Genomic DNA, 19,890 nt, shown 5'->3' with positions numbered 1-19,890 from the left:
GATAACGATGTATATATAACATAACGACTTGATTCATGAGGGTATCACAATACATGACCTTAAAAACATCCGAAACCATATCAGATCCCAGTAAAAGACAGAACACTCCTTTGCCCCTTTGGCATAATATCCATTGCAAATCTAGCCTCAGACAACCGCTTCCCAGCTTCGATACTCTCCAGGGCCCTATGTATTATAGTCAGCACCAACCACACCAAAACCCGGAAAGATAAAGTACCATTCAACGAACACGACCCTGATCCCTTTCCACCCACCCCGGGAGATCTCCTTCTGTAACTTCGAAGCCGCAAGTCCCCCACCGGCACCCATGCCAGGCCCGGTATTAGGCTTCGCAACAATAACATGGGAGACCTTCCTCGAAAGCGACAGCGAAACGGCAGCACCATGCATGGTCAGGAGCCGTTTCAAATAGTGATCTGAGACAGCCGGATGACAAGTGCTGTTAATATAAACCGTAAGGCCCTTAAAAACCAGCGGTACATCCTTGACCTCGGTCGACAATGACGACGACGACGACGACAACAACAACTCATCCGGTGACGCATTCACAACTTTCGAAACCTTTAACTTCGACTCCCGATCCATCCCCGAGTCAGACACATCCCTCGACCGCTTCCCCACGCGCATCATGGACCGGATATCTCGCTGTCCTGCTGCTGCTACTGCTGCTGCTGCTGCATCCCTTGATTCTTCTCCCCGGGTCGTATGAGACCACACCCACTCCCCTTTGTCTGCTTTGTGGTGCGGGGTGCCATCCCCCGGTGAATCTGTACAGTCGCCCGACGCGGAGCCGAACTGTCGAGCCAGTTTCTCTTCTCTTGCTCGACGCCATGCGGTGCCTGTCGATGAATCGGCCCGTTGGTGGCCCGTGGCGCTGCTATTCCAGGGGTCGAAGGTGAGGTGGTTTTGGGGGGTTGGGGTTGGTTTTTTGGGAGGGGGTTGATGTGCGGTGGACATTTTTCTTTTCTGTTTTTTTGCTTTATTTTTCTGGGTTTTTTTTGGGGATGAGGTTTGGGTATGTTATCCCTAGATTTGTAGGGTTTTTGTTGGAAGATAAAAAGTCTGGGTTGCATTATACCCATGGTTCGGTGTTGATGTTTTGCTGTTTTGGGCTAGCTTTGCTTCGCTTCGGGTTTGGTATGTGCTTTAGTGGGGGGTGGAATCGCTCTGGAATTTGGACGTTGGAATAATTGGCATTGCGTCATGGTGGAACAAAAGATAGATGGTCTATGGGCGTATATACATGTAGATGAGAGAATAAAGAAGAAAAAGAAAAAATGAAATTTACCACACATCCTCCTGCCACTTGTTTCTTCTCTTCATTCTCGTCCTCCATTCATTCGCCTCGTCCTGACCCTTCACGCTCATTACTCCCGCAACCGCCTTCTCGACCTCCCTTGCCATCTCGGCCTTTCCACAGATGTAAAAGTTGGCTCCCTCATCGATCAATCGGTAAACATCATCGCCCACTTCTGGGATCTTATCTTGGACGTATTGCTTGTTGCCCTCACGCGAGTACGCGGTGACGATGCGCAACTTCTCTCCCAGCGCCCTCATCATCTCGTCCAGCTCATCCCGGTAGATGAAGTCCTCATCTGGCCTCCGACATCCGAAGATAAGTAGCATCTCACCGACCTCCTTCCCGATCTGCTGGAGCTGTCGACGCTCGGCGATGAATGCCCGGAACGGCGCCAGACCTGTGCCTGCCGCAACCATGATAAGCGGGCACTTAGCCAGGGTGGGGAGCTTGAATTTGCTTTTACGGAGGTGTGAGAGCAGCTTTCCGCCTTGTAGGGAATCGCTTGGTCCGTTAAGATGGTATGTGAGCCCTTCTGGGTGAGGAGCCGAGCGGAGGTTCTCCGAGACCGCGAGGAGGTAGTTGGACGTAACGCCGTGGATCAGTTCGTCTCCATTCTCGGGAACGGGGGTGGTCGAGACCACGACTGTGATGGAGGCCTTGCGCGGGGAGATTATACTGCTTGACGAGATAGAGTAGTATCGTGGTTGCAGGAGAGGGAGTGTTTCGACGAGGTATGATAAGGGGATGTTCCATGTGTCAGTACTGGCTTGTTGCAGCAGTCGGCCGAGGTTAACATGATTCTTGTTGATGTATGCAGCATAGCTAGCCTTATCCTGACCGAGTTGCTGGAGGTATGCTTTTGCATCCGGGGTTGGTGCGAACTGTGCCAGTCCCAGGACATTGTCCCGATTCACGGGACCACAGATCTCGAGATAGTAACGGAAGACAGTGGCGACGGTGGTTGGAGATGGAATCTTTACTTTCGTGGCGGAATCAAGCGACTTGATACTGATAGGCACGTCACGACGCGATGAGAGACCCAGGGCCTGGAGGAGACGCTCCACTTCGGAGTCAGGGTTTCCGGGCCAGATGGCCAGATGATCACCTGTTTTGTATGTGAACTCCGGTTGGCTGGTGAGATCCAGATCTATGTGAAGGCAGTGTCGGTCGGGGGAGTTGAACAGCTCCCGAGATGCGGAGATGGCCAAGGGCCGGATAGGCGAGCACTGAGCCTTAAGGGAGCCTGCGTCCGGCTCTCCATGGTGCAGGTCAATTGGCTCCAGGGATTCGTCCTCTTGTACAGACAAGGTGGGCATGTACTGAACCTCGTGTTCCTGGAAGCCTAGGCCCTTCAGTACGGCAAACAGGCTCTCCTTCCAGGTCATAAAGTCCTCCTGAGTGGCACCTTCGGCATCATCGGCCTTTCCAACCGGCATTACCGCTGTCGCACCTAGTTTATCCAGCGCCTCCACCACGACATCGACGACACGGTTATAGTACTTATAGTTCCTGTTTCCCAGACCGAAGGCAAAGTACCTTACGGACGACAACAGCTGCCCTTGGTCCTTAGTCTTGTTGACCCAATCCCATAACTCCGCCGTGTTATCACTCGGATCTCCCTCACCATATGTGGAGAGGAGGAACCCGACCAGCTTTGACTGTGGAACCTCAGCGATCGTCTCGGGATCATAATCGGACAGGTCTGCCGTCATGGCGCTCAGGCCGAATCGCAAAGAGATCTCTCTCGCCAAGCGGTTGGCGAACCCCTCAGCAGTGCCGGACTGGGAGCCCCAAAAAACGACCATGTCCTTGTTGGACTCTTCCAATTTCGTGGCGATGTTTCGGGTTTCTTTTGTGGCGGAGCCGGCGGCACCTCCATTCTTGAGCTGTGGTCGTTCGTACACGAGATGTTGGTATGGATCCGGCTGGTCCCACAGGTAGCCCCGCGAGAGATATGTAGTAGCTGCCACGGAGAAGATAGCTAGTGCTGAGTAGTCGGCAATACCGGTGGGAGTGAGTGCTTTAGAGAGCTCTTGCAGAGCCTCGGGGGGGATGTTGAGGGGCAGAAGCCACGGGGGCGTCATGGTGTGACTGTGGTGTGACTGTAGTGCAATTGATGGAGAATGTGAAATTCAGTAGGTTTGATAGTCATGAGAGTCAACCGGAGAGGAAAATGGGGGAGTGATGGAAGGCTGAGTCTTATATCCATTGCAAGCAGGTATAGAGAGACATGGTGCAAAACTACCCAAATAGGGAAAAACGACAAGACTCGGAAGCAACATCCCTAATCGAGACCGTCGGTTGTTGAGCATCTTTTTTTTGGCTCCACTTCGCAAAAGTCACGAAAACACGGGCGACATTTCTTGATCCAGCAAATCCACGTTCAAACAGAGTTTATCGTGAGGGCCTCGACATCTGGGGAAATCGGGGAACGTGGGGAAACTCGAATTAAGTTACGATATGATATCAAATTTGCGGAGGCGTGCCAAAGGAGAAAAAGACAAAAAGAAGAAAAGGAAGGGGAAAGCTTCCCTCGCGGGGAATCTTTCTTCTTCAGGCGGAGGTTGATCTTTTAGGGTTATTTTAAGCACTTGATTTGAAGCGCTTTCGATCACGCACGGGGCAGAAAGTGGCCAAAAGGAAAGTGGATCAAAGCCAAGCTGATGTGCGCTGGCCAACACGCGGGGGAATTGAGAGCTTAATATTCAGCGACATCCCGATATTAAATCGATCATGGAAATATACAGATAGTGATCAATAACCTACAGGAAACCCCGACTCTCAGCGCAGAACTTGGAGGTCAGTAGTATCTTGCTCGCTATACCCCAGAGAATATAGGACATCCAGAATGAAAGATTCATTCCCAGGGTTGTTTACGGTAGTATCTAACATTAAACCGGACTTGTCGAAGTAGTAGATTAAAAGTATATATCGGAACTTGCGACTGACCAATGCCGGATATCTCACACATCTATCTAAGGTGACTCTGATATATAATTGGAAGTTATAACTAGTTTCCATTCCCATCAACGCAACAAGAGGATATAATATATTGATACGCTGTAAAGTCTATGCCAGGATAAGAAAGCCCAAATGGCGCAAGATCAAAAGAAAACGGCGATAGGAAGAAGGGAAATCGTGAATACTTTAGACTGTTCATGCCTCCTGCAAACTGCGTCTCCACACCTTAACCGGCATATCCCCCAAGATCAGATTCATGGTCTCCAACCGCTGCAACTCCCATCCGGGATAGGGCAGTGCAAAATCGTACCGATGCACCAGCGTAGCCAAGATCTTAGTCTGCTCCAGATAAGAGATGTTTCGACCAATGCAGGATCTCGCACCCGCCGAGAACGCAATCAAGTATGGTTGAAGAGCCTTGCCTTCTTCCCCGAGCCACCGCTCAGGAATGTACTGGTCTGCCTTGGGGAAGACGCTCTCATCACGGTGTGCTACATATGCGGACATGCTAACCGACGTGTTGCCGGGAACCCATTCGCCCAAGATTTCCATACCCTCTGGCGGAGTTTCACGAGGAAGCCCATGCGAGGTTGGTGGGAAGATGCGAAGAGATTCATCCAAGCATGCACGAAGATACGGGAGGTGCTTTACTTTGTCGTAGGGGGCGACGATCTCGTCCGCGTCCAGCACGGCATCGATCTCCTCTTGAAGCTTTTTCAAGCTCTGTGGGTTCCGAAGGAGCTGATACATGACGTTCGCGATGGCGATGGCGGTTGTAACACTGCCGGCATTCATCATAATGTTCATCTCAGCCACGATCTCACCCCATTCCAAGTTGTTGGCTCGGCCGTTCTTGTCTTCCATCATCGCCTGGAAGAAGTCTTCGAGCTTCTCCCCTGCCTCATACCGACGCAGGCGGTTCATTGATCGACGCCACACGATGTTCTCCCAATTATCTGACGAATTCTGCATCCGATTGAAGAATGGTATCACGTTGACCAGCTTGTTGAGGGTCGGGTACCATTCATAGTTCCACAGAATGAGCGACTGCTTGCGAGCAGTGGGGTAAAGGGCCTCACGGAGGTTGACCTCATATGTGGAGCCGTCCTTTCTCTCAGCAACACAAACATCGCTCCCCGAATCCAGAAAGCCAAGCTTCTCCGAGAGCCCAATATCAGCGATCGCATCGAGAGTGAAGAAATTGGTCCAAGCTCGAAAGTCAACTGTAAGGTCGTTCGGATCCGGTGCTGCCTTACCCGCTGCCACGGCAGCCGAGGGTGCCGCCGTGCATACTTTGTCGAAATGTGCGACAACTTTCTCGACTTTATCACTGACTTTGTGCTCCCATGTCTCCAAGTTCTTGAGCGCATATGCGGATGAGAGGACCTTGCGCTTCCGTGCGTGGTCAGGCTTGTCGACCACATCAGCAAGATGGTAGTGCGTGCCAGCCGTCACAATATAGGAGGGATCCTTGATACACTTGGTGTTGTGTCCATATATATCCTTGATAGCACGTACATCACCGTACGATAGCGCATTAGGTCCGGTTCGAATGACAGGCTTGGTCCTGTGTATTTCCTGAAGCTCCTTCGAGCGGAAACCTCTCGATGCTAACATCATGAAAGGTACCGCAGACATCCCAGAGAAGGGATTCAAGTTGGGGTATTTTCGAAGCCCTGGTGATGTCAGCAGGATGTCTCAAGGGGGGAGGGGGTTTCTTGTCAAACACATACCCTTGGGGTCCCGGATGTACTCTACCCATGGAAAGATAACAAAATACAGAAGGGAAAAGAGGCCCAGCGCAAGCGCATACGGGGCGATAGATAGAGCGGACCACATATTGGGCTTGATGGTCTATCCCTCAGGGCAAGGAGACAATATAAGATGGAAATGAAGAGAGGAGTTGAGAAGAATGATTTCCTGCTTGTCCAGCCATTGTGATACACGAAGCCAGATACTTATATCCAACGGCAACCAAGGAACCAGAGGCAATGGAGTCGTGAAGCGCCTCTGGCGATCGTAAATTGTTACTTTCCATGGGAACGATGTACAAGGACAACGGGGTAAACTTCCCATCATGATCAGGCTGAAGGTGGGCTGCACGTGCGGGAAATATTTCCCTTTTATTTTCCCCCAGCCAGTCATGTGCCAATCGCGATATCATTATAAGAAATCGTGGGGCTCCATCTGGACTTCAACCGAACGTCACTACTCCGCATTTCTCCTGTGGGCTCTCGCCAAAATGGTCAAGGAGCGGCTACTATCCAGTTCGTGTCATTGGATTTGATAGTATCACTAAGTAGAATCCCATGCTGCACGGCATTTGACGCAGTAACCTTAAGGGCACTCGACCAGTGATGGGGCGGATAAACGCTACCAAGGGCTGCAGAGCCTGTAATGGCCTGAAAGGCAACTTCGGGTCTGGGGGAGCCCACATCGGCAGTTCTCCGCCCCATGGAACGCGACGGAATCTGGGGCCAATACCCGTGGTGGGTGAATTCAATGCACTGGCGTGAGGGGAAATATCTACTATATGTATGTTGTTTTTTTTCAGGACTTAGTGGTGGACGGGTGAGTAGCCAGGTTGATTGTACATTCCTCATTCCGCGTTGTCTTCCCTCTATCTCGATTTTTCCCATGTGTTATCCTTTGTCTTGATATATTCCATACCCTAGTTGATCTTATGACACGGTCATGCAATCGATGATGGATTCTGATTCACTGAAAATCTCCGATAATAAAGCGGAGATCTTCCACGACGAGGACCTGGCCTCAATGGGCTTGGATGACTCCATTGAGAAAACGAATCCCGGGAAGGCAGTATGGCTGATTGTCTGTGCAGTGTCTATGGGTGGCTTTCTATTCGGTAGGTGGCACTGGTGGCCTAGTGATGTAGCCTGCTTGTGAATCCCACTAACTGAATGACTCGCCAGGTTATGACACCGGGGTCATTTCTGCCGTACTTGTCAATCTGGGGTCGGACCTGGGGAAGCCACTCAGCTCCAGTGAACAAGAATTGGTTACCTCCATCACCTCCGGAGGCGCTCTGATAGGCTCAGTAGCGGCGGGCATGACAGCCGACAAATACGGCCGCAAACTTGCCATTTACGTAGGCTGTATCATCTTCTTCATAGGGAGCATAATTCAAGCAGCCGCATACTCGCTCCCCCAGATGACCGTTGGCCGCCTCGTTGTGGGCTTCGGCGTCGGCGAGGCCGCGATGATTGTCCCATTGTACATTGGAGAAATGGCCCCGTCACGGTTTCGTGGCCGCCTCATAGTCTTTGACAATATATGTGTCACGTTCGGTCAGCTTGTCTCATACGCACTCGGCGCCGCATTGACGAATGTGGCTTCTGGATGGAGATACATGGTGGGCCTTGGCGCAGTACCTGCTCTATTGCTCATTGCGTTGATGCCATTCTGCCCTGAGACACCTCGCCAGTTGGTCCTACATGGTCGAATGGAAGAGGCTAGGCGTGTGATTGCAAAGATATTTCCACGAGCCACTGACCAGCAGGTCGATGCGAAAGCGAGACTAATTCGACATTCAGTTGAGGAAGCTACTGCGTCGATATCTAATAAGAGCCTTGTATGGCAGATGAGGCAGCTGTTTACCGTTGGGCAGAATGTGCGAGCCCTCATAACCGCTTGTGCCGTTATGGCGGGTAGGTGAACCCTCGGGTCTCATCCTTTAGGTTCCCAGCTAATAGCCAGCAGTTTCCCAGCTAGGAGGCTTCAATACGCTTATGTACTACTCCGCCACTCTATTCTCGATGGTTGGGTTTGACCAGCCCACGGTGGTGTCAATAGTGGTTGGAGCCACCAACTTTATATTTGGGTTCCCAAACTTCTTCTTCATTGACCGCTTCGGTCGACGACATATGCTCCTAGTTACTATCCTTGGAATGGCAAGCATCCTTTCAGAAACACAACATCTACATTGAAAGAGAGATCATGCTAATCGTGAGTAGTGCCTATCTTTGGTTGTTGCCTCCGTAGCCTTCCACTGGATTCCAGTGAACCATGACCTCACGGCCGTCGAGACGCGCGAGATGGGCTGGCCTAATATCTTGCTTCTTGTGTCTCTCATCGTGTATATTGCCTTCTACGCGGCAGGTGTGGCCCCGATCTCCTGGGTAGGGACGGAGTTTCTACCTCTCGAAGTTCGTGCATTGGGGACGATGATGAACAGTGTAACCTGCTGGGGCTGCAACATCATTATATCGTCAACCTTTCTGTCCATGATGAAGGGAATGACCCCGAGTGGAGCCTTTGGTTTCTATGCTGGAATTTGCTTTCTTGGATTTGTCTTTGCGATTTTCTGCTATGCAGAGGTCCATAACATGCCCCTCGAGTCGGTCCGTGAGATTTATAACCATGGATTTGGAGTCAAGTATGCACGGCAGGTGCAGAAGGAGCTTCATGAGGCTAGAGATTCCGAGGGGAGCACGGCGTGATGCACCGAAGCGTCCGTCCTACTATACCACGCCTGAGCAACCAGCTGACGGCTTGCCCATACGTTGAATCGCTTTGTGAGGGCTTACAATTCAAATGGCCATTTAGAGTTTTAGATGTCTAGAGAGATCCGCTGGGGTTAGACACTTGCTGGATGCAGGGATTCCGGGTCATTGCTTTTACTTCGTATATAGATGTAGCATAGATCAAATGCAATGCAGTTCTCCGAGATGAAAATCCCTGCCCGAGCCTATGGCGCTGCACAGGACAAGAATAAGCTATACATGAGCTATGCAGTATAGATTCCTGGATTACGAGTATGCAGTGATTAACCCTGTATTGACAGACAGCAGCAGTTGAATCTCGATGGTTGACATCCAGGCTAGGATATACATTGACATACAGATATACACATGTAGCAGTATACATATATCGGTACTGTACGTACATACATACATGTATAGACTTGCTCAGACCATTGCCAATGCTCAAGTACAACAGTGATGCAGAGTATCTCTCGACGACGACCCAAACATGTATGAATTCAATTGATCTCGGGGGGGCAAGGCGAATTCCTACGGCCCCCAATTGTCAGGCTGCCCCCAAGGCATCTATCTTACCCATCGGACGGCGGCACAGTCCCCATGTTTCAAGTGTACTCGAATCTCTACCTTTCTTTAGTAACATCATCGACCAACGCACATGACACAGTCGCGTCGCACACAACATTCCACAGCTCCACCAAATCACGAACGACATCCCCATCGACGCGACACAAATGACGGTGAGCGAGAGCGGTCAACCAGAAAAGGGCGTGCTGACAGATCTCAACGGGGAAAGGATTGACAATCAATCTAGTTCGGAATGGGCAGGAGTCCGTATCAGAAACCCTCGTCATCATCGTTTGGCATGCGGATTTATTTTATTTTATTTTTATTTTTTTACTGATTTATTTAAAAGAAAAGGGGAAAAAAAAAAAAAAAAAAAAAAGATACAATATTTTCTTCTTCATCTGGATCATGAATGGAAAGCTTAATACGTCGTTGTGTTCGATTGCTACGTCATGTCCTTCTTTACTGTCTCGATCACTTTTGGATTTCCCTCAGGGCGTCTGACAAGTTTGAGGCGTTGCCTTAGTTAAGCCATGCTACTTATAGTTATATTTTACACATGCATACATATATCTTGAAAGTCTAATTTCCCTTTTTTCTTTTTTTCTTTTTTTGTTTTTACCTTTTCTTTTCTTTCGGGATATGGATTGCATGATCGATTTCCCAGGTGGACATGATCTTGGTACACGAGAGACCTACATGACACCGAGACATGTCCAGGCTGGACAACAATTGAACAGAAAACTGCGAACAGACCGACTGGTGACCCCCGCGCACTACTTTCACTAGTCGTGGTTTCTGCTCGGTTCTGCATTGGAGATCGCGGGTCCATGCGCCGATTTCATCGATGGCCTTTTTTTTACCTGCGTTGGGCTGGTATTGTGGCAAATGCCACTTGATTTCAGATCTGATGGTATCGATTTGATATTTATAGAAAAGAAAGGGTGATCTTAAAATTCAAAAATAATAATAAGAAAAAAATAAGAGAGGGAAAAAAAAAGGAATGAAATGATAAAGGGACCCCAAAACCAGAAACAAAAACCAAAAGAAAAAAAGAAAAAAAAACAATACTAGAAGGTTAGTCCGATTCGTTCCCAACAGTCAGTACGATGTAAGCCCGTTCCCAAAACCCCAAGACAGGCGATCCCGGTCTACACTCGCATATGCACCACGGGTCGCTGCAGCTGAAACCCGGATCCCGTCGAGTTAGAGGGGAAACGGCCCAGGCCCTAAGATGACACTAACCAGATGGACCCATCCGCACTCAGCAAGGAGGGGAGGGAAATTGGGTGAAAAAACGAAGTTGGGGTCTGCTCTTTCGAATCTGCGGTCAGACCTTAGCACTAAACAGTAGTACTAGTACTACGTATCGACCAGGTCTCTTACCTGGGGGTTTTTACTTTTGATTTGATTTGATTTTTTTTTTGTACAAGAAGGACGGTACCAAAGAGGGGGAAGAGGGGGCGAAGAGAAAAGAACTAATGTAGTAGTAGTACCTTTCGGTGGTTTACTATTCGATCTAGTCTAGTACGTAGGATACTACTACTATCCTCTTCGACAAGTACCTCCGAACCCAATCGCATACCGAGGCGGAGAGGAGGGGGGTGATAGGAAGGGAGTTGGTCCAACACATCTTTCCCTCAATCTCTGGTAAATTGATTAAGATTCGATTAAAATAGTAATAATTCTCGGAGAGGGAAGTAATTTATTTCGGGCCAGACAGCAGAAGAAAACCATTGCTGACGGTTCACAGCGTCAACGGTGTCCCCGTGTCGTGACTGACGTGGTCGCTCCCTCAGCCAGTCGATCGCATCCGCTCATCCACTCGGCATGTGCAGAATCCTTCCTTTCCACCAATCATGGCCACCTGCTTTCCCTTCTTATTCCACTTTCCCTCTTTTTTCCCTCTTTCGTCTTTTCTTTTCAATTCCCATTCTCATTCTCTACACCTGATTCAAGATGATCCAGAAAGCAAGAGGTCCGTGGGCACATTTGCCCTGCTTTCCTCATCCTTGGCGTTCCCGTTCGGTTCATTCATTGTCCGGCCTTCACGTCCATGTATGTATGTATGTATGTACCGGCCATACCGACATCATCCAAGTACTCGTAACTACTAGGTAGACTAGCAGGAGTACTAGGCAGCGTTCCGTGGTCAATACCAATATGTACTGGATTTAGTGATCGGTAAAGTTCACATCATCGCCGAGTTGGGTAGTGGTTCAGTCATTTGCCAGATTGCCAAAGGGCTTCCTGTCGTCCACTCATTTCCCCCCATGTCATTCCCATCAATCCACGTCAGGTTGGTGATTCAGAGCCGACCAGAAATGGCCCCATCCAGCGCCATCCCTACCCGCCGAAAGTAACACCTTCTCGCGGGCCAAGATGAGGTCCGATCTTCGTCCGAGAGGTTCGGTGATAGGCTCAACTGCCCACCTTTCGGGCACAGGGATCGACCTACACTGTTACACAAGGCCATCCTGGCTGAATGATCCCGGACATGGTATCATTGTCGTTATTGTCCTTTGATTTTATTTTGTATTTTTAATTTTTTTTAAATTTAATTTATATAATTCCTAATTTTTTTTAATTGGTTTTGATTTTTTTTTTTTTTTTTTTTTTTTTTTTTTTTTTTTTTTTTTTTTTTTTTTTTTTTTTTTTTTTTTTTTGAATCTTCTTCATCCTCTTCAGCTTTTCCTTTGGGTGTGAATCATGATTGACAGGGAAAAAAGGGAAAGGTTTATGCAGAACTTATGAGGAGAAAGGTCTACATTACCTGACCGCGTTATGAGACCCTGCATGTAGAGCTAAGAACTGAGACGATTGTATCACACCGGTGTCCGTTTGTACCTCGTTTGTTGTCTCTTCGACAAGACCGAGAGGAAGACCCAAGTCGCTGTGTTCCCATCAGTCGACCATCATTGGAGATTTCCAGAAGCTCGCAATCAAAGAAACAAGAACGCAGCTCCGCTCCCCAATCATGCAGTCGATCTCTGTGCACGGGTAACTCCGGAAACCTGCAATGTAAGGTTAATTACCTGCGTGCAGCTATAGCCACTGGTATTATGACTTGGACTTGCTACCACTAGGCAGTCACGAAAGGATTCGCACCTCTCGATGTAACAAGAGAAGGGGTCTGTCTCGTGATACGAAGCACCAACCTAGTTCTACCGGGGGGGGGGGGGGGGGTTTAGGAGAAGAATGATATTGGCCCGCGGGCTGTATTCTGAATAAGACCTAAAGAGAGACTCTCAAACGGGCGATCCAAGAGTCATGGGCAGGATCCTGTAGGATCCAATCATCCGGCGAAACAATGGTCTGGACAACGATGGTGATCATGATTAGTAGACAAGCGAGATTAGGATATTTAGTTCGGGGCCAATGGGTCTTAGTTTCTCATCGACGTTGGCCGACTAACCTAATTCCTTAGTTCTTCATGTTATTGACGTCGCACTGAGCGGCAGTGACACCGTCTGGACGTACCATCCACCTGCGGGGTTGTTCCAGTCCATGGCTCGAGCAGGTGATGTCTATCCGAGCTGTCTGTCTTGGGTTCTAGAAGGTATCATTCCCTCTGCGCGGGTTGCAACTATACCAGATATATATATATATATATTTATATACCTACCAACATCTGTATATACTAGACATACACATATGTGCACAGTACAGGAAACCCATTAAAACTAGCAGGTAGATTTCCAATGCATCGCCCGGAAGTTTTAGCCCCAGAAATAAAAATAGTCGAGCTCCTGGGATGTCCGGACTGGGAAGGCGATCCTATACGATTTTCAATTGCACTGAACGGTGTTGCACAGCATTGCGGAGTTCCCATAACTTTTTCGTCAAACCAGCGGCAAGCGCCCAAACTCTCAGGAGCCGTCCGGATCAGCCGCTGGCCGCAGCAGGGACTAGGATCTTCCTGTGGATAGCTTGCCAAGGGGGGTTGCTGTTGGTTCGGCCGTTTGATGGCTCTGCACGGAAGGAAGAAAGTCGAATGATACCTCAGGATGGATGTACCTGCAGTGGTATTATCAGGGAGTGGGGACCGTAGGGCGCCAAGAAGAACCAAACAGAATTGAACTGCGTCTTGCGTGCTTCTGGCGTGGAAAATCTACTGCAACTCGAGAGGGTGGTGATGACAGCAGTTCGTGCGAGATGCTGACATCTTTTGATTTTGATTTTGATTTTTATTTTTTCTAATTTTATTATCGGCGTCCGTGTGCTACTCCGTACAGGTTGAGGATCTTGTTGGGTCCGTGGTGGTCGTTGATTTGCTTGCATGACAGCTGCAGGTACGCTGTACGTCTCCGGAAAACCCTTCAGGAGACGATCCACGGCCAATCCTTCATTAGCTTACGTAGAGAAAATCATTGATAGTCAGCATTGATCGAAAGGGGTAATTGCGCAGTGTAATTGAATTAACTTAATAAGACGAGTATATCGAAGAGAAAAACGCCTAGGGATTCGATTTTATCCCAATGGAGGAAAGTGTGTTGGCCCCACTGCGAGGAAGGTGTCGATGTTGTCCGAGGATCTCCTTGAGAATTTCTGACCAACTCCGGAGGGTTCAGCTCCAGAAATGAGAAGTCGGAGTGAGTCTGCCAAAAGTGACAAATCCCTGTGCGATAATAACGAATCTTAAGAGGTCCAATGTCACGAATTAATCGTAATTAAATTTCCCCAAGCCCGCTTAACCCACCTACCGCAGCGCCTCTTACGGAGTCAGGACTAGCGCCCGGCTCCAGCGACTGGCCCTCTTGCCGACGGGCGGTTGGCCCCGATGGGACGCCCATCCTCATTTGCTGATCGATGGCGCCGCTGTCAAGCTAAATTAACGCATCCACGGTGAGCTAATCCAACGGATGAGGATCGGTGCGAGACGGAGAACTCGACTAGTCAGTTGGTGATGATTTTCGTGTTCCAATCCCTTTGGCTTTCCTTTTCCGGCCTGTTTCTGATCCATGGACTGACGCGTAGTTTTGGGGGCGTGAGATCGAAATGATAGTCTACTTACTAGCCTGGTTGATATAATTAATTTTTTTTTTTCGGAAATTTTTATTTTCGATTATAATTATAATTTTCTCTAGCTTTACTGACCTGTTTACCCTCTACCCAGTTCTTTTTCCTTGGTTGGTTATCTTAGCTGTTCATATTATTAACTGGCATGTTGAGGAAAGAGGTAATCCTCTGTCGAACAGCCCCGCAAGATCGACTGTATGTACGACGGCTGCGGGTGTCGGGCCGTCGGTAGCGGAATTGCCATCCTGTGTGGCTCGATCTCGTCAGTCGACATGGGGGGAGATTTCTTTGTCCTCCAGACCTCACCGGGATTACGTTCTACCTGCGAACAAAAGGACCACAAAATTAGCAATGATACAAGAGCGGAGAAAACGAAAAGAGAGAAGGAGAAAAACAAAGAAGGAAAAACCCTCATCCCCGTAGATCTTAATATGACCGACCTGCGCCGCGGCAGTTTGGAAAGTGGATGTAGTGTAACGCTTAGCGTGTGAAGAAGGAGTCCTCGCTAGTAGCTACGAGAGAGAAAGGTCGATCATACCAGCGTGAATAATAATTATGATCAACCATGCAGCTGCGTTTCGTCCTGAGCACAGTTACTTTTTTGCCAAACACGGGCCTCTTTGTGCATTGTGCTCTGGGGGGAAAATACGCTATGCATCTGGACAGTTTTTTTTTTTTTTTTTGCTCTCGGCTCGCTGATGATACACATGCATACTCGAACGATTTTACGTACATAGTTTAGTCTGTACATGGACTTGAAACCATGTGAGAGCGGGCACTTTAAGCACAAGCATGTATCAGGATTGGAATCCTGGTGGTATGTCTTAGAGCTGGAGAAGATTATATGGGGAGGTTCATCACTGTAGGTTCACGGTTAATCTATTGTACATGGATACTACTTCTTCGGCCGGCTGCTCCGTTGGACTGTGTGGAGTATGTTTTTTTTTCTCATTCTCTTGCTTTTTTGGTCCATGCCATAATCGAACTAGTGTGAAGGAGAGGATGATACATGTGATCTGCTGCTGGGGTCGGGTTCCATGGTAGGGACCGAGTGATGGAACCGAATTAATATAGGCTTATATCGTAGTATCGGAGTACGGTCTTGATATCCAATACACACAGTTCATAATTAGCTGAGTAGTATGTAAACTTCACACTCCATGTATCGTATGTGTTCCAGGTATGAGAGGATAAGAGCGCTACAACCAATCGGTCAGAATTCAATCCACTGAATTGTCAAAGTCTGTCTTCTAGAGACATCGGTTGATAAAAAGAGGAATGGCGAGAAAAAAAATATGAAAGTGAAAAGAAGTAAAGAATGGGGGTGGTAAGAGAGAGGCAGAGAGAAACAGCCACCGGACAATCCTTCTCGGCCCTCCGTATCTCTGATACTGTTGAGTACTCCAAGGTCCGTTCAAAAGATAGTGGGGTTAGGCCATCCGAGTGGGGCATTGTGTCGTGGACTAGATCGCTAGTTGGTTCCACCTCACGCAAGGGGTCGCGAGGGAGGTGCTGCCCTCCCGCAGGAAGAAGGTTTCTGGGCCTATCGTTTCGCCCGAACCTTCCGTCAGCCGAACTGGAAATCGCTGAGATGATAGGGCTTGTTAGTCAAATGACACCGGGGTTGAATCGTGTTCATCTTGCTCGCAATTGTCTAGAATATCGAGAAAAAAAAAATCAAAAAAACAAGCGGTGAGACCCTGATCGATCTCGGTTCCGGTTGGAACATGTACAGAGAGTTCTTGCCCTTGCGCCTGGGACGAAAGTACGTTGAATCATCTGAGATCAGGACAGTCCACTCAAATTGAGACAAGGAATTGGTTATCCTGGAAATTCTTGATCGATGCGTCTCACCGAATCCGTGTTCGATGATGTATACATCACTCTCGAAAGCCATCACGAGTTCCCATTCACCGTGCGGTGTCGTCTCAGCCGGAAGAATTGCCACGGTTGGTTGACCTCTCTTGTTGCTTAATATCCATCCGGTGGGGACGTGGTATCAGGTTCGGAGCTCTCCAGCTATCGATTTCCTACGACCCCAGGGTGAGGGATTTCCCAAAACGTCCCTAGTACCGGTCCCGCTGCCACCTGTGAATAATACCAGGGCTAATTTATCGTGATTGAATGACTGGGGGACACTAAGGTTGATTGACGTCGCATCGGCCGATGCGACGCCGCACAAAATAATTTCATTCGATTAGCGTCGCCGAGATTTATAAATAAAAGTTAAACATATGAGGACAAGAGTAGTAGTAATGAAGAAGCCTGAATCAGGTTTCGATGACGAAAACAGTAATTTGCTCCATATCCATCACATTCGAGAGGCTTGGCAAAGTTGGAGCAAGCTCTTGTGAAACGCCAACCACGATCACCCTCTTGATTGGTGGGGGTGCCTCAGCGGAGCATTCAGGACCTGACCAGGGTCGTGGATGACATGGGGTTGGGCTCTTCTTGACCGACTTCTCCTCCCTTCAACGTCCCCCCTCTGATCTATCCAACGACATAGTCGCAACTAGTGAAATCGATGTATACGTGGAGGATGGTGGAAGGGTTAGAATCTTGACCGACGCTAGACACGGATTTCGGAGGATCTAGGTAAACGCGAGGGAAAAAAAGAGTAAAAAAAAGTTTTTTAGGTATCAATCAAGGGGTTGATCAGGGAACAGAGTACTCCGTCCGTATAGCGTTCTTGAAGGGATCATCAATTGACATTTACAGAAGAATGATTTTCTTTAGTATCTCATCCTTGTGTTATGATGATACCAAATAACTATTAAAATACACAGAAGGAAGTGCTCGAAGAGTTGCGCCTAGTCTTGGACTTCTAGAAATGTATATCCTTGTATACAAATCTATGTAGGAATTCGAAGGCTTGACAGCAATAATAAGTGGTGAACCATCGATACACTGACAGAATACAACCAATTTTTCCGACCGAGACTCCAGAGGCCAACCAGCAAAGATCTAAGCAAATAAGAATCAAAAAAAAAAAGAATATATAAAATCAAATAAATCAGAAAGAGAGCAGCCCTTGATCGACTGTTGCTCGCACGCCACCTTCGCTTTCGTGGTTCTTTCTCGACCAGTGATCTATCCCTGCAGTCTGCACGAATCCCTGCCCGCCATTCCTATCCTGGTTCGTTTCTTCTGGGTTTCTTCTGTCCTTGTGTGACATGAGTTGACCTCGCTTGCTTGCATCGTTCTATTTTCATCCTTTACATTTTTTCTTCTTCTTTTCCTTTTATTTTCTTTCCAGTATCGCCCCCCGTGAATGATGATCGTTCTTTCTTTTTTAAGTTTTATGTAGTCTTAATATTTTGCGGAATACATTCCGAAATGATGATAGGGCTGTTCTAATAAAACATCATCGATTCTTAAACTAGGAGCTCATTGCTGATGACCCTGTTCATTTCAATTTTCGATACAACAAATGACCAGTCATCTTACATACGGCCGTCATTCGATCGTGGTGACTTGTCAGCCTCTAGGTTGGTGGTATGTGGCGGGGCCCGCACCCTAACGCCCTCCAGATCGTCCCGAAAGCTTCAAATCATTTATCGCACACACCACCAGCTCCAGAGCCAAGGTGGTGGCCAATGGTTCTTTTAATATCGGATAGGGTCCCACTTGGACGGGAGGCTATTCATTGCTGGCGCCCTCTAGCGTCCTCACGGATTCTGCCTAGCAAAGATCTCTCGTATTGGTATCGTTTATCGATTTAAAATCTGTCAGGTTAGAGAGTCAAGCAAAAGAGGCTAGTCAGTGGATTGTTGATGAACATCATAATAACCTCCACAATGATTCCTTTTCTTATTCCGGCGTAATCCGGAGGACTACAGAAGAGATGAGAAGGGGAAGGAAGAAATAAGATTAAAAGGAGAAAAGACAGTATGACAATTGATAAGGAGCTACGTACTAGTATACGGGGCTTCATAAGATTGCTCAGTAGGTACTCCGTACGCAGTACCGAAATCGTACCTTTTTTCTACCTTCTCGCTATCCCTTGTAGGGTTTTGCCATCCACTCCCTCCAATCTCTGACTCTTTCCTCCCTTTCCACCCCTGGCCAAGTCACCGCCATTTACCCTGCACCGGTCGGCTCTCGCGTCTTGCCTCTTTCATATTGTAGGCTATATACTGTCACCCGGATGATATGATCTTTCAGGTTGAATCAAATAGTTCGTTGGTCTGTGTGGAACGTTTCCCGCTGTTGTACATATCCTATGATCCACACCGTTTAGACTGCGTGAATCTTGCATCCGCTGGATGATGCGATATAACTTATTCTTCTAACTAGTGTGCGATAGTCAGCGTCATTATTAGCTCTAACTATCATCGCGATGGGATTTTAATTATCGTCCCCTAATTTGCCTGATGAACTTCTCGGCCCGGCAGCTTTCCTCCCCGTCGGACGAGCCAACCTCTGTATCCACCCTGCATAACAGTACGTCGTGGCACATTGCAGTAATCGGTAGTTTCACGCGTTACCTGATCGCTTCCACGAAGCAGTCAGCACTCTGAATATGCATTTGGCTCGTAGCATCTGCAAGATTGGAAACCCCGGAAGGAAATTGATAAAGGATAATAATAGTATTATTATTATTATTCTTATTATATTTTGTTTTTCAATTTCCTTCGCTCAAGGGTAGTTCCTTTACCGTAGATTGTTCCATTAAATGCTCCGTGGGAAAGCAAAGCTTACGAGGTGGTGGTCCTTTGGTTCATGTAGTAGTGGGACCCGTGCCCAGCGTGGAGACAACCCAGTTGTTCGAACCTGGAACACGCCTGTCATCCGTCATTTTCATTTTGTTTTGGCTTCCGGCTTTTCGACCGATGTATGTAGTACTGCTTCCAGTTGCGGCCGCCGTTGCTTAGATTTCTTATTGCAGAATTAGTTTGTGTAGATGTTCGCATCACGTCTGCTTTTTTGGTTCTTTAATGGAAAAAAAAATACATGCTTTCATAGAAACTCCGACCTCGAGTAAACTATCCTGGCAGGGGCTTTGGCAGTATGTTTTTAGTTTTGCCAGGTGGACGGGGCAAAAAAATTTAGTTCCAGACATGAGTCTATCAGAATTAATAAAAAGATAGGTTCGTTTTTCTCTTAGTACTATTGACTGCTTTAGGGCGATCCAGCATCACCCTGGGAGTGCAGGCCGATCGAATGACTTACAGCTATGCGATCGGTCCCAACAGTTCACACAGTGGCCCCCAACTATCACGGTCAATTTGGATTCTTTCTTTCCTCTTTTTCTTTTACCTTTTTTTGTGTTAGTCTCCCCCCATCTCTGCCTTCGGCTTCTCCCACTACGGAGTATATGGAGGCCCTTTGCGATCTAGTATTATTTGCACGGGACACTCGATATAGCATGACTGAACTGAATCATTAAAGACAGAAGAATAATGGTATTATGGCGATAAAGTTTGAGATATTTCATTACTTATTTCGGATCACTTTTGCCTAGTCAGACCGAGTCTCCAGACCAGTCCTATTGATGATTAAATCTCTTAATCATTCTAA

General features: G+C 47.9%; 8 protein-coding genes across 8 annotated transcripts; 5 read left to right on the top strand and 3 right to left on the bottom strand.

Moving 5' to 3' along the window:
• Window positions 1-80: 80 nt before the first annotated feature.
• BDV37DRAFT_291967 (uncharacterized protein) lies at window positions 81-978 on the bottom strand (the record flags this gene model as incomplete). The annotated part of the gene is made up of 2 exons (XM_032089071.1): window positions 81-186; window positions 239-978. The coding sequence occupies 2 exons, from the start codon at window positions 976-978 to the stop codon at window positions 81-83; spliced, it is 846 nt and encodes a 281-aa protein (XP_031934794.1).
• Window positions 979-1,305: 327 nt separating this feature from the next.
• Window positions 1,306-3,853, bottom strand: BDV37DRAFT_291965 (NADPH cytochrome P450 oxidoreductase family protein; the record flags this gene model as incomplete). The annotated part of the gene is made up of 1 exon (XM_032089070.1): window positions 1,306-3,853. Exon 1 carries the CDS (start codon window positions 3,403-3,405, stop codon window positions 1,306-1,308), a length of 2,100 nt encoding a protein of 699 aa, XP_031934793.1. The 5' UTR covers window positions 3,406-3,853.
• Window positions 3,854-4,461: 608 nt separating this feature from the next.
• BDV37DRAFT_55746 (cytochrome P450) lies at window positions 4,462-6,324 on the bottom strand. Its single transcript, XM_032090872.1, has 2 exons — window positions 6,016-6,324; window positions 4,462-5,958 (listed from the first exon to the last, which is right to left on the bottom strand). The coding sequence occupies exons 1-2, from the start codon at window positions 6,119-6,121 to the stop codon at window positions 4,478-4,480; spliced, it is 1,587 nt and encodes a 528-aa protein (XP_031934792.1). The 5' UTR covers window positions 6,122-6,324; the 3' UTR covers window positions 4,462-4,477.
• A 702-nt stretch (window positions 6,325-7,026) lies between these two features.
• Window positions 7,027-9,024, top strand: BDV37DRAFT_265579 (myo-inositol transporter). Its single transcript, XM_032083802.1, has 4 exons — window positions 7,027-7,148; window positions 7,216-7,950; window positions 8,003-8,193; window positions 8,257-9,024. The coding sequence occupies exons 1-4, from the start codon at window positions 7,058-7,060 to the stop codon at window positions 8,740-8,742; spliced, it is 1,503 nt and encodes a 500-aa protein (XP_031934791.1). The 5' UTR covers window positions 7,027-7,057; the 3' UTR covers window positions 8,743-9,024.
• A 1,779-nt stretch (window positions 9,025-10,803) lies between these two features.
• Window positions 10,804-11,842, top strand: BDV37DRAFT_265577 (uncharacterized protein). The gene has a single exon (XM_032083801.1). The coding sequence runs from the start codon at window positions 11,211-11,213 to the stop codon at window positions 11,466-11,468; it is 258 nt and encodes an 85-aa protein (XP_031934790.1). The 5' UTR covers window positions 10,804-11,210; the 3' UTR covers window positions 11,469-11,842.
• A 1,185-nt stretch (window positions 11,843-13,027) lies between these two features.
• On the top strand, window positions 13,028-13,883 carry BDV37DRAFT_265576 (uncharacterized protein). The gene has a single exon (XM_032083800.1). It carries the CDS (start codon window positions 13,106-13,108, stop codon window positions 13,400-13,402), a length of 297 nt encoding a protein of 98 aa, XP_031934789.1. The 5' UTR covers window positions 13,028-13,105; the 3' UTR covers window positions 13,403-13,883.
• A 1,425-nt stretch (window positions 13,884-15,308) lies between these two features.
• On the top strand, window positions 15,309-16,655 carry BDV37DRAFT_265575 (uncharacterized protein). The gene has a single exon (XM_032083799.1). It carries the CDS (start codon window positions 15,689-15,691, stop codon window positions 16,064-16,066), a length of 378 nt encoding a protein of 125 aa, XP_031934788.1. The 5' UTR covers window positions 15,309-15,688; the 3' UTR covers window positions 16,067-16,655.
• A 2,591-nt stretch (window positions 16,656-19,246) lies between these two features.
• BDV37DRAFT_55715 (uncharacterized protein) lies at window positions 19,247-19,524 on the top strand. Its single transcript, XM_032090871.1, has one exon. It carries the CDS (start codon window positions 19,308-19,310, stop codon window positions 19,458-19,460), a length of 153 nt encoding a protein of 50 aa, XP_031934787.1. The 5' UTR covers window positions 19,247-19,307; the 3' UTR covers window positions 19,461-19,524.
• The last annotated feature ends 366 nt before the right edge of the window (window positions 19,525-19,890 follow it).

Source organism: Aspergillus pseudonomiae (assembly GCF_009193645.1).
Source record: "Aspergillus pseudonomiae strain CBS 119388 unplaced genomic scaffold BDV37scaffold_156, whole genome shotgun sequence".
In the NCBI taxonomy this organism is placed as follows: domain Eukaryota; kingdom Fungi; phylum Ascomycota; class Eurotiomycetes; order Eurotiales; family Aspergillaceae; genus Aspergillus; species Aspergillus pseudonomiae.
This window is presented reverse-complemented; position numbering and strand designations above follow the sequence as displayed.

Excerpts from the sequence above, each read along its gene's own strand:
- BDV37DRAFT_55715 (XM_032090871.1), top strand. The coding sequence starts at position 19,308 with ATGGAAAAAAAAATACATGCTTTCATAGAAACTCCGACCTCGAGTAAA.
- BDV37DRAFT_265575 (XM_032083799.1), top strand. The coding sequence starts at position 15,689 with ATGGGGGTGGTAAGAGAGAGGCAGAGAGAAACAGCCACCGGACAATCC.
- BDV37DRAFT_265579 (XM_032083802.1), top strand. The coding sequence starts at position 7,058 with ATGGGCTTGGATGACTCCATTGAGAAAACGAATCCCGGGAAGGCAGTA. Across the intron at positions 7,951-8,002 it reads CGCTTGTGCCGTTATGGCGG|TTTCCCAGCTAGGAGGCTTC; the intron begins GTAGGTGAACCC and ends AATAGCCAGCAG. Across the intron at positions 8,194-8,256 it reads TAGTTACTATCCTTGGAATG|TGCCTATCTTTGGTTGTTGC; the intron begins GCAAGCATCCTT and ends AATCGTGAGTAG.
- BDV37DRAFT_265577 (XM_032083801.1), top strand. The coding sequence starts at position 11,211 with ATGGCCACCTGCTTTCCCTTCTTATTCCACTTTCCCTCTTTTTTCCCT.
- BDV37DRAFT_265576 (XM_032083800.1), top strand. The coding sequence starts at position 13,106 with ATGTCCGGACTGGGAAGGCGATCCTATACGATTTTCAATTGCACTGAA.
- BDV37DRAFT_55746 (XM_032090872.1), bottom strand. The coding sequence starts at position 6,121 with ATGTGGTCCGCTCTATCTATCGCCCCGTATGCGCTTGCGCTGGGCCTC. Across the intron at positions 5,959-6,015 it reads GTACATCCGGGACCCCAAGG|GGCTTCGAAAATACCCCAAC; the intron begins GTATGTGTTTGA and ends TGACATCACCAG.